This window comes from Stegostoma tigrinum, chromosome 9 (assembly GCF_030684315.1).
Source record: "Stegostoma tigrinum isolate sSteTig4 chromosome 9, sSteTig4.hap1, whole genome shotgun sequence".
Taxonomy (NCBI): Eukaryota; Metazoa; Chordata; class Chondrichthyes; order Orectolobiformes; family Stegostomatidae; genus Stegostoma; species Stegostoma tigrinum.
Window position 1 is genome coordinate 79,909,873 of NC_081362.1, and position 12,711 is coordinate 79,922,583.

General features: G+C 40.1%; 1 protein-coding gene across 3 annotated transcripts in view; it reads left to right on the forward strand.

The window, feature by feature from the left end:
- The window catches only part of slc30a6 (solute carrier family 30 member 6), a 155,335-nt gene extending 143,471 nt beyond the window's left edge, over positions 1 to 11,864 (forward strand). For all 3 annotated transcript variants that reach the window (XM_048536336.2, XM_048536337.2, XM_048536339.2), the window contains one exon: positions 9,881 to 11,864. In XM_048536336.2, coding sequence (XP_048392293.1) covers positions 9,881 to 10,390 — 510 coding nt within the window. In that variant the 3' untranslated portion in view covers positions 10,391 to 11,864. The remainder of the gene's footprint in view (positions 1 to 9,880) is intronic.
- The last annotated feature ends 847 nt before the right edge of the window (positions 11,865 to 12,711 follow it).

Below are 12,711 nucleotides of genomic sequence, written 5' to 3' on the forward strand. Positions count from 1 at the left end.
CTTTGTTTACGAGCAGGACAGGCAGATCATAATAAGCACAGATGTACAGATCAAAAAGGCTTAGGCCTACAGGTTACATTACAGAGGGCTTGCACTAGGCAAGATCAATGTTAGCAAGATCAGCATTATTTGAGGTTAGAGAGCCCATTCATCAGTGTAATAACGACTGGGAAGAAACTGTTCCTGAACCTGCTCGTGCATGTGTTCAGGCTTCTGTTTGGGGGGAGAAAAGGCAAAGGATTTTTATTCCCTAGTAACAGGAGACCAATAACATTCAGAATGATCCACAAGAAGCTGGCAGTGCACGTTCATTCAAAGAGAAGAGATTGCGAACAATAGAGATGATATTAGTGATCTTGAAGCAGTCTGGCCTGAAAAAATGTCTTGAATACCTTCAATGTCAGTAAGAGAAAAGCCCCTAGAACAGAGGGCTATTGAGGTGTCAACGAGGAAGATGTGCTACAGGGCTGTAGAAGATGTGAGTTTAAGAACTACGCTAAATAGTAATTAAGCTGAGTTAGTAACTTGTTTGAGGATCTCAGGAGGAGACATTACTAAAGAACACAGCATAAAGTGAATGAACAAAACTTTGCCAAAAATAAACGGGTGGCACGGTGGCTCAGGGGTTAGCACTGCAGCCTCACAGCGCCAGGGACCCCGGTTCGATTCCAGCCTCGGGCGACTGTCTGTGTGGAGTTTGCACATTCTCTCCGTGTCTGCTGGGTTTCCTCCAGGTGCTCCGGTTTCCTCCCCCTGTCCAAAGATGTGCAGGCTAGGTGGATTGGCCATACTAAATTGCCCATCGTGTTCAGGGGTGTGTCAGTTATAGGGGGATAGGTCTGGGTGGGATGTTTCAAGGGGCAGTGTGGACTTGTTGGGCCGAAGGGTCTGTTTCCACACTGTAGGGAACCTAATCGAATCTAATCTAAACAGTAAGCCATGTTTTAATGCGGAGAATTTGACCATTTATAAGGTGGTTGTCAGGGGGAAGGTTGAACATTTATTTCTGAAATCTGTAATTAGACTGTTTGTTTTAAATTAGTCTTATATCGTATGACAGAGATTCTGTTTTTTCTTTTTTGTGGTAGATTTTTACGTTACTTTGTTGAAAACATGTTAACAGCCTCTTGTGAAAATGTTCAGTGACTAACCAACATGATAAACAAAATGAAAATACAAAATGTGTGATCTATTAAGCAAGGTTCCTCTCTGGGTTCTGACTTGTCCAGTTTTGCCATCAGTGGGGATCATAATGACTATCTATGACCCACAGGTCTCAAGTGTGATGGCACATTCTCCACTTGCCTGAATGAATGCCCCAACAGCATTCAATTTTCACACTATCCAGGACAAAACAGTCTGCTTGGTCAGCATACTATTCTTAATTTTAAACATTTACACCATCCATCATTGGTGCATAGTGACAACAGTTTTTACTGTCTACACAATGTCTTGTAACAAATCACGTAGGCTGCTTCAACAGCACTTTCCATGCATGTGGCTCCTACCAAAAAGAAGATCAAGGGCAAGTGTTTGGGAACACCTACATTTTTCCCTTCAAGCTACACACCACTTTGACTTGGAGCTATATCACTGTGTCACATAAAACCCTGCTGTTAACCATCATATTTTGTGTGGATTGTTCATTTTAGGGCTGTGAGGAGAGAAGAGGGAGGATAGACTTAGTGGCTACTATTTTCCAACCTTTTTTTAAAATCTTGGGAGGGAGAGTCTCAGTTTACACATTGCATGTTCCTTTGGAAATTGGGTTGCTGTGAATTCCATTTGGATTTTAAAGTAGTGAACTAGCCTGATCAAGAGAACATGCTTAGGACACGGTGCAGAAGAGGCCTTTCAGCCCATTGAGTCTGTACTGCCAGACTGTTAAATACACTAGTCCTGCTTTCCAATACTGGGCCTGTACCCTTGAATATTATGACATTTCAAATACTCATGCAAATACTTTTCAAAGGTAGTGAGGTTACATGTCTCCACTACCCTCCCAGGCTAAGCATTTCAGACTCCTACAACCCACTGGATGAAAACCTTTTTCCTCAAATCTCCTCTCAACCTCATGCCTTCCACCTTACAACATGCCAATTGTTGGTGACCTTTCAGCTAAGCTGCTTTCTATCCACCCTATTCATGTCCCTCATAATGTGATTTCCCCCGTCAACCTTCTGTACTCCAAAGAACCCAGACTTATCCAGCCTGTCTTCATAATGAAAGTGCTCCACTCCAGGCAACACACTGGTGAATCTGCACTCCCTCCAATGTAATCATGTCCTTCCTAAAGCACGGTGACTAGAACTGCACACTACTCAGCTATGACCTAACCAAAGTTCTGTACACTCGAGATACCTCTCTCTTCTTACAGCCTATGCCTTGACCGATAAAGGTGTGTCCTGTATGTTGTCTTAACTACCCTAATAAGCTGTCCTGCCACCTTCAGCTCTTGTGCACAAGTACCCCAAGATCCCTCTGAGTGTCCTACTGTCATTCTTGTTTCTTCATCCAAAGTGTATCACCTCATACTGGTTAGGGTTAATTCCATCTGCTTCCCCTCTGACAAATCTGTTTCTATCCTCCTGTAACCTAAGACCTCTTTCCTCCCTGTCAACTGTACAGCCAACCTTTGTGTCATTCACAGACATGCATATCATCTTTTCCACATGCCCGTTTTCATTGTTATCCATGTCCCAAATTTTACGGGACCCAGCACTGATCTCCTTGGTATGCCACTGGACACTGCCCTCCATTCATACTATCTGCCTCTACCACCATCTTCAGTCACCTGCCACTAAGTCAAGTTTGAGTTCAACTTGCCAAGTTACCCTGGATGCCGTGAGCTTTCATCTCTTAAGGTCCTACGTGGAAAACTGATTGTCAAAGGCCTTGCTGAAATCAGTATAAGCTACATAAACATCTACATATTTACTCACTCCTCAGAAATTTCAACCAGATTTGTTATATATGACGTCGCTTGACAAAGTCATGCTGACTCTCTCTGATCAAACCTTGCCTCTCTAAAATGAAATGAATTCTCCTTTCAGAATTTTTCAGTAATAGGTTCCCTACCGCTGATGTGAGACTCACTGGTCTATAATTCTATGGTTTTTCTCAACTACCCTTGAAAAACAAAGCCACATTAGCTCCAGTCCTCTGGCACCTTCCTTGTGACCAGAGAGGATTTAAAAATCTGAAACAGGGCTTTGATGATTCCTGCACTTAATCCCCTAATATAATTATATGTTTATGTCCTGCAATGAATTGTCTACATAGATACTCAATTGCTCGCTGGCTATTTGGGGGTCTAAAATACACTACCCTCTTTATTCCTAAGCTCTACCCACAGAGCCTCATTTGACACTCCTTCCAAGATATTGTCCTTCATTTCTGCAGTAACTGACTCCTTAATTCATAATGTGATGCCACCTCCTTTTTTGCACCCTCTCCTGTCCTGCCTGAAGGTCCTGTATCCTAGAATGTTGAGTTGCCGGTCCTGCCCCTCCCTCAACCAAGTCTGTCGAACGGCAGTAGGAGTGTAATTCCATGTGTCAATCTATGTCCTTGACTCATCATTCTTGCCTATAATATTTGTTAGCACTGAGGAAACCTTTGGATACTGGAGAACTGAAGAATATACTTCCATGTTTAAACCTTCAGAATTTATGATTAGAAGGACTTGCAAGTTACTGTGGGTCACCAATTACTTTACTCATAGAGGTTTATTAAACATTTATTTTTTGTGATACATATACTCACTTTTATTAATAGAAGGAGAACATGACTTAAACCTATCAATCATACAATTATAAAGTACAGAAGAGGCCTCAAACCCTCATGTCTGTATTGGCAAAAATACACCACTACCAATACCAGTCATACTTTCCTGCACGAGGCCCAAAGTTTTGAATGCTATGACACTTCAAGTGCTTGTCCAAGTATTTTTTAAAGGCTGTGAGGTTTCCTGCCTCGACTAGCCAGACAGTGTATCCCAATGCATTTTTTTCTAACATTACCAGAGTAAACTATTTCATCGTGGATTTTGAGTTATGTGATATTGCAAAAGTAAGGGAATGGAACACTTTGCCTGCAATGGTAGTAGATTCGCCAACTTTAAGTACATTTAAGTCGTCATTGAACAGGCATATGGACGTACATGGAATAGTGTAGGTTAGATGGGCTTCAGATCAGTATGACAGGTCGGCACAACATCGAGGGCCGGAGGGCCTGTACTGTGCTGTAATGTTCTATGTTCTAATTAAAATAAAGTTTTGTGGTTAGCTGATGTGTTCTACTGTTGGAAGAATTGCTCAGGTACAATGTGGCAGCAGCAACTGCTCTTTTCTGATCTATAGTTTAAATAATCATGCTGTCTCAATGTCACCCAGTAGTATTTGGAACATGATAAGTAGCCACATATTTCCATTACCATGGATCTTTGACAGTTTGGAAAATTTCACTCATATAAAATACAAAATTGTGGCGGTTAGCTCATAGTTCAAGTTTTTAAAGATTTTGCAATATCACATAACTCAAAATCCACAATGAAATAGTTTATTCTGGTAATGTTAGAAAAAAATGAATTGGGATACACTGTCTGGCTAGTTGAGGCAGGAAACCTCACAGCCTTTAAAAAATACTTGGACAAGCACTTGAAGTGTCATGGCATTCAAAACTTTGGGCCTAGTGCAGGAAAGTATGACTGGTATTGGTAGTGGTGTATTTTTGCCAATACAGACATGAGGGTTTGAGGGCCTCTTCTGTACTTTATAATTGTATGATTGATAGGTTTAAGTCATGTTCTGTGCTTCTATTAATAAAAGTAAGTATATGTATCACAAAAAAAATGTTTAATAAACCTCTATGTAGGTAACTTGACCTAAATCACTAAAATGAGTGATTCTAAAAGGTATGTATAATACACTGAAACATTTAATACTTTATTCGATGTTTCTGGTTCAGAGTCTTTTGTTCCATCTGAAGACAGGTGCTTGGCTCAGTGTCTGCCAATGCTTCATACTGAGCTGTTGGCAATTTTATTTTACCAGTTGTGGTTTATCATTGCCATCCAATCAGGCACATGGTATACAGGCAGATCCTAAATGTACCTCAGCAAGAATCGAGCCCGTTCTGTTGCTGTTATTATGAACCATGCACGTTTACTGTTTAAGATAATTGGCCTCTGGTCAGTTTATTAGCGAATTAAATATTTTTGAAATAAAAACAATTAAAGTCATGCAAACTTGTTTCTGTGTGCCTAAGAAATTTAGCACTGATAGAAGAGCCTTCCTGAATGCACAAAGTCAACCAAAACTATTTTGGTCATCTGGGTATATTGGCAGTCAGTGTGGTTATGACCTGATGTAACTGATAGAAAAACACAATACCGCTGTTGCTGGAAATCCTATAAAAGAAAATGCTAGAAACATTAAGTTCTGGCAACATCTGTGCAGAGTGAAATTGAGTTAACATTCCAAATAGTTCTGATAAATGGCCGTGTTAACTGCTTATTTCTCCACAGATGCTGCATGTTCCTGGTATTTTCCGGTTTTATTCCTGATTTGATTGAACTGATCTTGAAGCAGCATATTTAAAAAAAATTGTAGAAGCTCAAGCTTGAGGCTTAACTCACGTTTTAAATGGCCTGATCATTTTGTAGACTCAGGCAATTCTATCCCAGTTGTGCTGAATGTGACTGGGGTAACAAGTGGCAAAGGATCCCTGCATTTGTATTTTCTTTCCTTGCTAAAATTCAGCACGGTGCCTTTAAATATATCATTTCATGCACCCTTCCACGACCTTGAATCCTCCCTGTAATCAATATGCATTGCAATGTCACCCGGTCATTACATCTTTATATAGTTAGTCTTTTATTTTATTGGTCATAAATTTAATATCCAAAGTTATTGCTCCTGGCCATTCAGCTTCTAAATTTAAGGCAGACAGATTGGAAATATCGTAAGCTCATTCCAATAATGGCCAATAGGTGCATCCAGAAGATTGTGCAATTTCTTGATTGAAGTTGAAATTTCTATTGGATTTTAATTTAATCAAGTGATCTGAGTGCTCCACATTAATATACTGTATTTAATGTGCCCCACTAAGATCTGGATTTAAGGATTACAACAGTGTAAACAATGGCCATTGCTAACGACTCATATACTGAACAGCTGGAGCTTTGTTCTGAGGACAGTCGTGGATCAGCTGGATACTTCAGGATTGTTGGAGAGGATGATTTCAACCATGGAATAAAATTTGGAACAAGTCCAATATTAAATGGCTTTTGGCAGCTTCAATTAACATCCAGGTCACTGACTAAGATTGTCATTTACACCTAAATATAATTTGTTATACAAATTGGGCATCTTTGCGTCTCTGCTGTGGGCATATCTTGTCTTTTAAAGCTATTTGGCCAGGTAGAAATTCTGAAAGTAATTTTAAATCCATTGCTGCTCACTGGTTTGTTTAATACCTGTTTATTTATTATTTTGTTTACTGTATTTGTGTAAATACCTTTTATACACCACTCTCAGCGGCAGCATGCTTACCCTGGCATCTGAAGGCTGTAAATTCAGGACACACTAGAGCATAGAAACGTAGACTGGTATGGTTCTCCATTGTCATCCTAAAGAAGTGCTGTACCATCAGAGATGCTTGCTTTCAATGGGACTTTCTACGTAAGGAAGATGTGCTTTGGTATACATAAAAGATGTTGCAGAACAATTCACTTAAAAAAATAGGAATGCCCTGTCTTTTGGTCTGATCAATACTTATCCGTCAGCCAAATCACTTTTCTTAAAAATAGTCTTGTCTGCTCATTATCGTGTGGCTGTTTGTAAGATCATGGCTTTGTGTAGAAGCTTGCAAAACTCCAATTGGTCACTGTAATTGCTGCTCACAATGTTGTCTGCTCTACATAGGGAAAACAAAATGCAGACTAGGCGATCACTTTGCAGAACACCTACATTCTGTTCGTAGAGATGGCCCTGAGTTGCTTCATCCCAGAATCCCTACAGTGTGGAAACAGGCCCTTCAGCCCAACAAGTCCACACCAACACTTGGAACATCCCATCCACATCCATCCCCCTAATCTGCATGTTCCTGAAAGGTATGGGCAATTTTGCATGGCCATTCCGCCTAGCCTGCACATCTTTGGATTGTGGGAAGAAACCGGAGCACCCAGAGGAAATCCATGCAGTCACGGGGAGAATGTGCAAACTCCACACAGATGGTCATGCAAGGGTGGATTCGAACCCAGGTCCCTGGTGCTGTGAGCCACCGTGCCACTCCCTCTGTTGCCTGCTGCTTCAATATACCACTGTATTCTCTGGCTACAGTCTCTGTCTCAGGATTGCTGTAGTGCTCCAGTGAAGTTAAGCGTAGCACAGCACAATCTCATTTTCCTCTTGGAGATGCTGCATCCTTCAGAACTCAGTATTGAGTTCAAAAATGTTAGGGCCTGAGCATCTTCTCCCATGCCCTTTCCCCAAAGCCCACACACCAGACTTTGTCATCAAATGGGCTGCCGTGAAAAACATCTGCTTCTCAGCCACTAACTGGCTCTGTTAGCAGCTATTAATTTCTCAGGTTGAGCTTTACCTATTCCTTTGTCTGCACAACTCTTTTTATCTCTCTCCCTCGCTGGACTCTATCTCCATCTACTATTTACTCCCTGCCACTCACCCCCCCCCCCCCCACCCCCGAACTCATCAGCATCATCATCATCATCAGCTGAAATCAAGTCTGAGCAAAAGTCAATAGACCCAAAGCATTAACTCTGCTTTCTCCCTACAGATTCTGAGTTCATAGAAATCATAAAATCCCTGTTGTGCAGAGACAGGCCATTTGGCCCATCAAGTCTACACCAATTCTCCAAAGAGCATGCTGCCAGACACACTCCTACCTTGTCCCTGTAACCCTGCAACCCTGCATTTCCCATGGCTATCCCACCTAGCCTACACATCCCTGGACACTCTGGGGCAATTTAGCATGGTCAATCCACCTAACCCACTCATCTTTGGCCTGTCGCAGGAAACCAGAGCACCCAGAGGAAACCCACACAGATACGGGGAGAGTGTGCAAACTCCATATAGACAGTCACCCGAGGTTGAAATTAAACGTGGGTCCCTGCTTCTGCAAGGCAGCAGGGCTAACCACTGAGCCACCGTGTCACCCAGCACTTGCTTTTCCACCGTTTTCTGTTTTTGATATTAAGAAGTCAAAGTTACGTCGTGCCCAATCCTAGAATGTTGGCAATGCAGAGGTGTTTGTTTTGTTACGCTCTTATCCTATGGCGATATGAAATTTATTTTACTGTCACCTCTGACTTTATTGAAGTCTACTGATTTCTGCAGTTCTTGAGTCCAAAGATGTGCAGGCTAGGTGGATTGGCCGTGCTAAATTGCCCGTACTGTTCAGGGGTGTGTGAGTTATAGGAGGCTGGGTCTGGGTGGAATGCTTCAAGGGTTGGTGTGGACTTGTTTGGCCAAAGGGCCTGTTTCCACACTGTAGGGATTCTATGGATTCTTTTGATGTTGTTAGCTCACAAAACAAGCATTCGTCATTGAAGGCCCATGTGTTGCTTAAAAGTGGACTACACAAAACTGAAGCTGTGCTCGATCAGTGACAACCTGTCACATTTCTATGTCGATTTGGTTAGCAGAGTCATTTGAAAGTCAGGGCTATGTAAATTAGGTGCAAATTTTGCCACAGATATCTAAATCTGAAGGTCCCTGCTTTAAATCTGTTGAAGTGACTACTAAAGCAGGATAGTTAAAAATCTGAGTTGTAGGACTATAGCACAGATTTTCACTCTGAAATTTCTTTCCCCTTTCCTATCACCACCAGCCCATAACCATCCACTTTCTTAAGATGTCTAAAAATTCCAAGTAACACTGGCAGAACATGGGTGACATGGATCTTGATTCTCATAGACGACTCTGGTCAGTCTTTTTAAAGGAGTATTGTTTCCCTTCCATCTTTTTAAACGGTTCTGACTTTTGAATCTTGCATAAGGAAAGATTGGGTACCAAACTGCTGTATAACAATTAGCATATCTGATTGGCAGTCATTGATTGGCTTCTGTTATAAGGGTCTCAAATTTTCACCTTTTGATGTTGATGGTCACTGACCAAATGAAGCATGATAAAACATGGAATAATGAAGAATAATAAATATTCAGCACATATCCTGTCTTATTTTCAAATTCAGACACAAATTTATGTCTTTAGAAAATTCCCACATTAAGGATCTGTTAACGAAATTCAGTACGCAAAATAGCAAGGCTATTCTACCGCACAGAGTTGAATGACTAATGATATTCCCTCAAATGAGGCACAGTATTTTATGTGATATAACAAGGTGTAGAGCTGGATGAACACAGCAGGCCAAGCAGCATCAGAGGAGCAGGAAAGCTGATGTTTTGGGTCTAGAACCTTCTTCAGATTTTCCAAAGAAGGGACTAGACCCGAAACGTCAGCTTTCCTGCTCCTCTGATGCTGTGTTCATCCAACTCTACACCTTGTTATCTCAGATTCTCCAGCATCAGCAGTTCCAACTATCACAATATTTTATGTGCTGGTTTTGTTATCTAACTTAATTGCGTTTAAATGCTTTGAAAAGGTGGGACAGACTCCACAAGAAGTAATCAGATGGGGAGCATCCTGCATAGTTAAGCAAAAATGGGCAATGCTGGAATTGGTTTATAAACTTTAAAGCTGGCCAATGTATTGAATGGAATTTTTATTAATTGGTTGTAAGGTTTTACCAGAAATCTCCCCTCCTTCAGATCTTAATTGAACTTTTACATGATTTGAGTTTTCTCATTATATTTGGAATATATTTTTTTAAAAGGTTTTGCTTTTATCCTCTTTAGGCTGGCTCTGTACATGTCCGGATCAGGAGAGATGCAAACGAACAGTTGGTGCTGGCCCATGTGACCAACCGCCTATCAACTCTTGTTAAAACTTTAACTGTTCAGATTTTTAAAGATGATTGGGTCAGACCATCACTGGCTACAGGATCAATCCCAAGCAACATACTGAATCCCTTGGACCACACTAATATTGCACCAGTTCCAGCTGTCAAATCTGTGGATAACATGAACCCAATCACCTCTACCCCAGCAAAACCATCCAGTCCTCCTCCCGAATTTTCTTTCAACACACCAGGCAAGAACATCAACCCAGTCATCCTACCAACTGCCGCACCAACTAGACCTTATGGCTTAGGTCTCAATTATGGGATTGTTTCATATGGAGGTGCTCCCCATAGCATCGGGAGACCTGCAACAGGAATGACTCAGGGATTCAGAACTGGATTGTTTAATATTCCGAATAGGTATGGAACAGGCACTCAAGGTCATTTTAACCAGTTCAGGTCTTAAATATGTTGCAGTGGCGCACGATGCAAAGGTATGCTTCAAGTTGGTTCCTCTTAAAATTAAAATGTTTAGCTGAGAAACTTTTTTTTTACATTGGGGTTCTATAGTTTTGTGTTGTTACCTCAATTAATTATGTGAAATCATTTCTGGACCAGTCATATTTTGGGTTCTTAATATTTTTGTTTAAAATTGCGCATTCACAAACTCTAATGTACGTGGAATGTGCATTACACTTAAAAAAGGTTATTTACTTTGTTAAATATTTATGTATTCTTTTCAAAGTGCCTAGGAGAAAAAAATGCACTTGGCTGGGATTATAGGTTTTGCCATGCATGGTCAAGAGACTCCCTAAAATAATTTTCCATTAATTTGACCATCAGGCTATGAAAGATAGTGCTCTACTGACAAATTAATGGATCTCCTCTCCTGATTTAATGCTTCTGTTTAAATAAAAGTTCTGAATTTGAGGAGCTGTGGTTCATGAACAGGCATTGAGGGCTCAGTATCACTTAGGGATGTTTTATTATTCAAGTGACCTCAATGAGTAACGCAAATACCTTTTTTGAAGCACTGCAGCGATTCAGTCAATGACTCAGCTTGTGATGCCAGTTTTGAAGCTTGCAGATCAGTTTTGATTATGTACTGTAACTAGCATTGCAAGACTGACATTGATAGCGCTAATGAAATCTCAACCATTTGAAGAAATGAATATGAAATATTAATTCACACAGTAAAATAACAATCTTATTACCAATTTTTGGTCTGACACCTCTATCTAGTTCTCAAGAAAGGACGTGATCATTGCTTTCAGTGTTAATAAATTTTAAAATTACGTGTACTTGCTTTGGAGACAAACCAACCATCCATTTGGGTGAATAGATTGACATCACTTTAAGGGAAAATTGGACTGTGAAGCTGTTTCTGAATCCAGGTCATCCATGCATTATGTTCAGGTATTCAAGTATAAGATTTTGCTGTATGGTTATATACATTACAAGTACTGGACTGTCACTGTAAATGTCTCTTAGATAAAATCCCCATTCGTCTGTTATGAGAAACAATCTGTAAAAACTGTATAGATCCTTTTGTTCAGGGCTTTACTGGAGAAATATAAGTGAAAATATTTTGTATTTAAATACTCTTGTTATAACAGCTAAAACTATAAATATATGCTGTTGCTTTCACTATTGTTATAGGTGTGGAATATTTGTCACCAAAATGAACAAAACCAGATATTTCTCAAAAAAAGCTGGTTCCGTTATAACTGAAGCATATTCAATGTGCTGTGAACATGCTAAAGTTGGTATGTTTTGTTATCTGTTACTGTTATATTGAACAGTAATGTGAAAAACCAAAATGAAAAACTGTATGATGAGCAGCAGTAATCTTGTGCTGATGATTCATGCGACATTAAAATGATGTATTAAAAAAAATTAAATTTTCAATAAATATAAGCATTATTTTAAAATGAACCAAATTATTTTTGTATAATTTTTGTTTTTCATCTTCAGCATCTAGCATGACCATCCAAATATATATTTGCGTGGTATGAGCCTAAAAAGCACACAGGAATAATGGATTAGGTGGAGTTAAGGGCTTTCTTGTCCAAGTACGATTGCCCTGCTCAAATTATAGGTTCTTCAGGAGAAGGATTTTTTCATCTGTGTGACCAGTGACAGTATCAAGGACATTTATGCCACATATTCCACAAATATGATAAAACTGAAGAACACCCTTTACTAACCAACTACGGTTTTCAACTTTTCATCTGGGGATTACTTACGCTAGGGAAATAACTCTTTGGATTACCTGTCTCTCATACCCCATCTTTTTCTTGTGTTAAAACTCAACTAGTAAAATGTCACTTCCTTTAATGAGACATCAGTGAGATTATGTTTGCTTCCAATCTGGAGAGCATCCATCTTACATTAGCTCCACATTCTAGCAGTTGTTCTTTGTGTGCAACCCACGCAATGTTGAAAATCCAATTTCGCAGTTGTGTTCTGTCATATAACATTTTCTTACTTCAAAAGTTACACTGTTATTGCTCACAATTGTGATGGCTAACACTGTACACACACAACCAGCCTGGTTGTGTAACATTACATGAATAATGATATGAGGGTTCTGGTCTGATGCCTTAACCATCATTTTGACCAGTCTACGGACCACTTGATGGATCCTCACAGTCTACATGTAGTCTGTAAACTGCACTTTGAGATCTGTCGATCCAACTGAGGCAAATCATTGCAGACATTGCCACCCCAAACTATACCACCAGAACCACTTACATCTGCCTCTATGTAATTAGCAACTGTCTACTT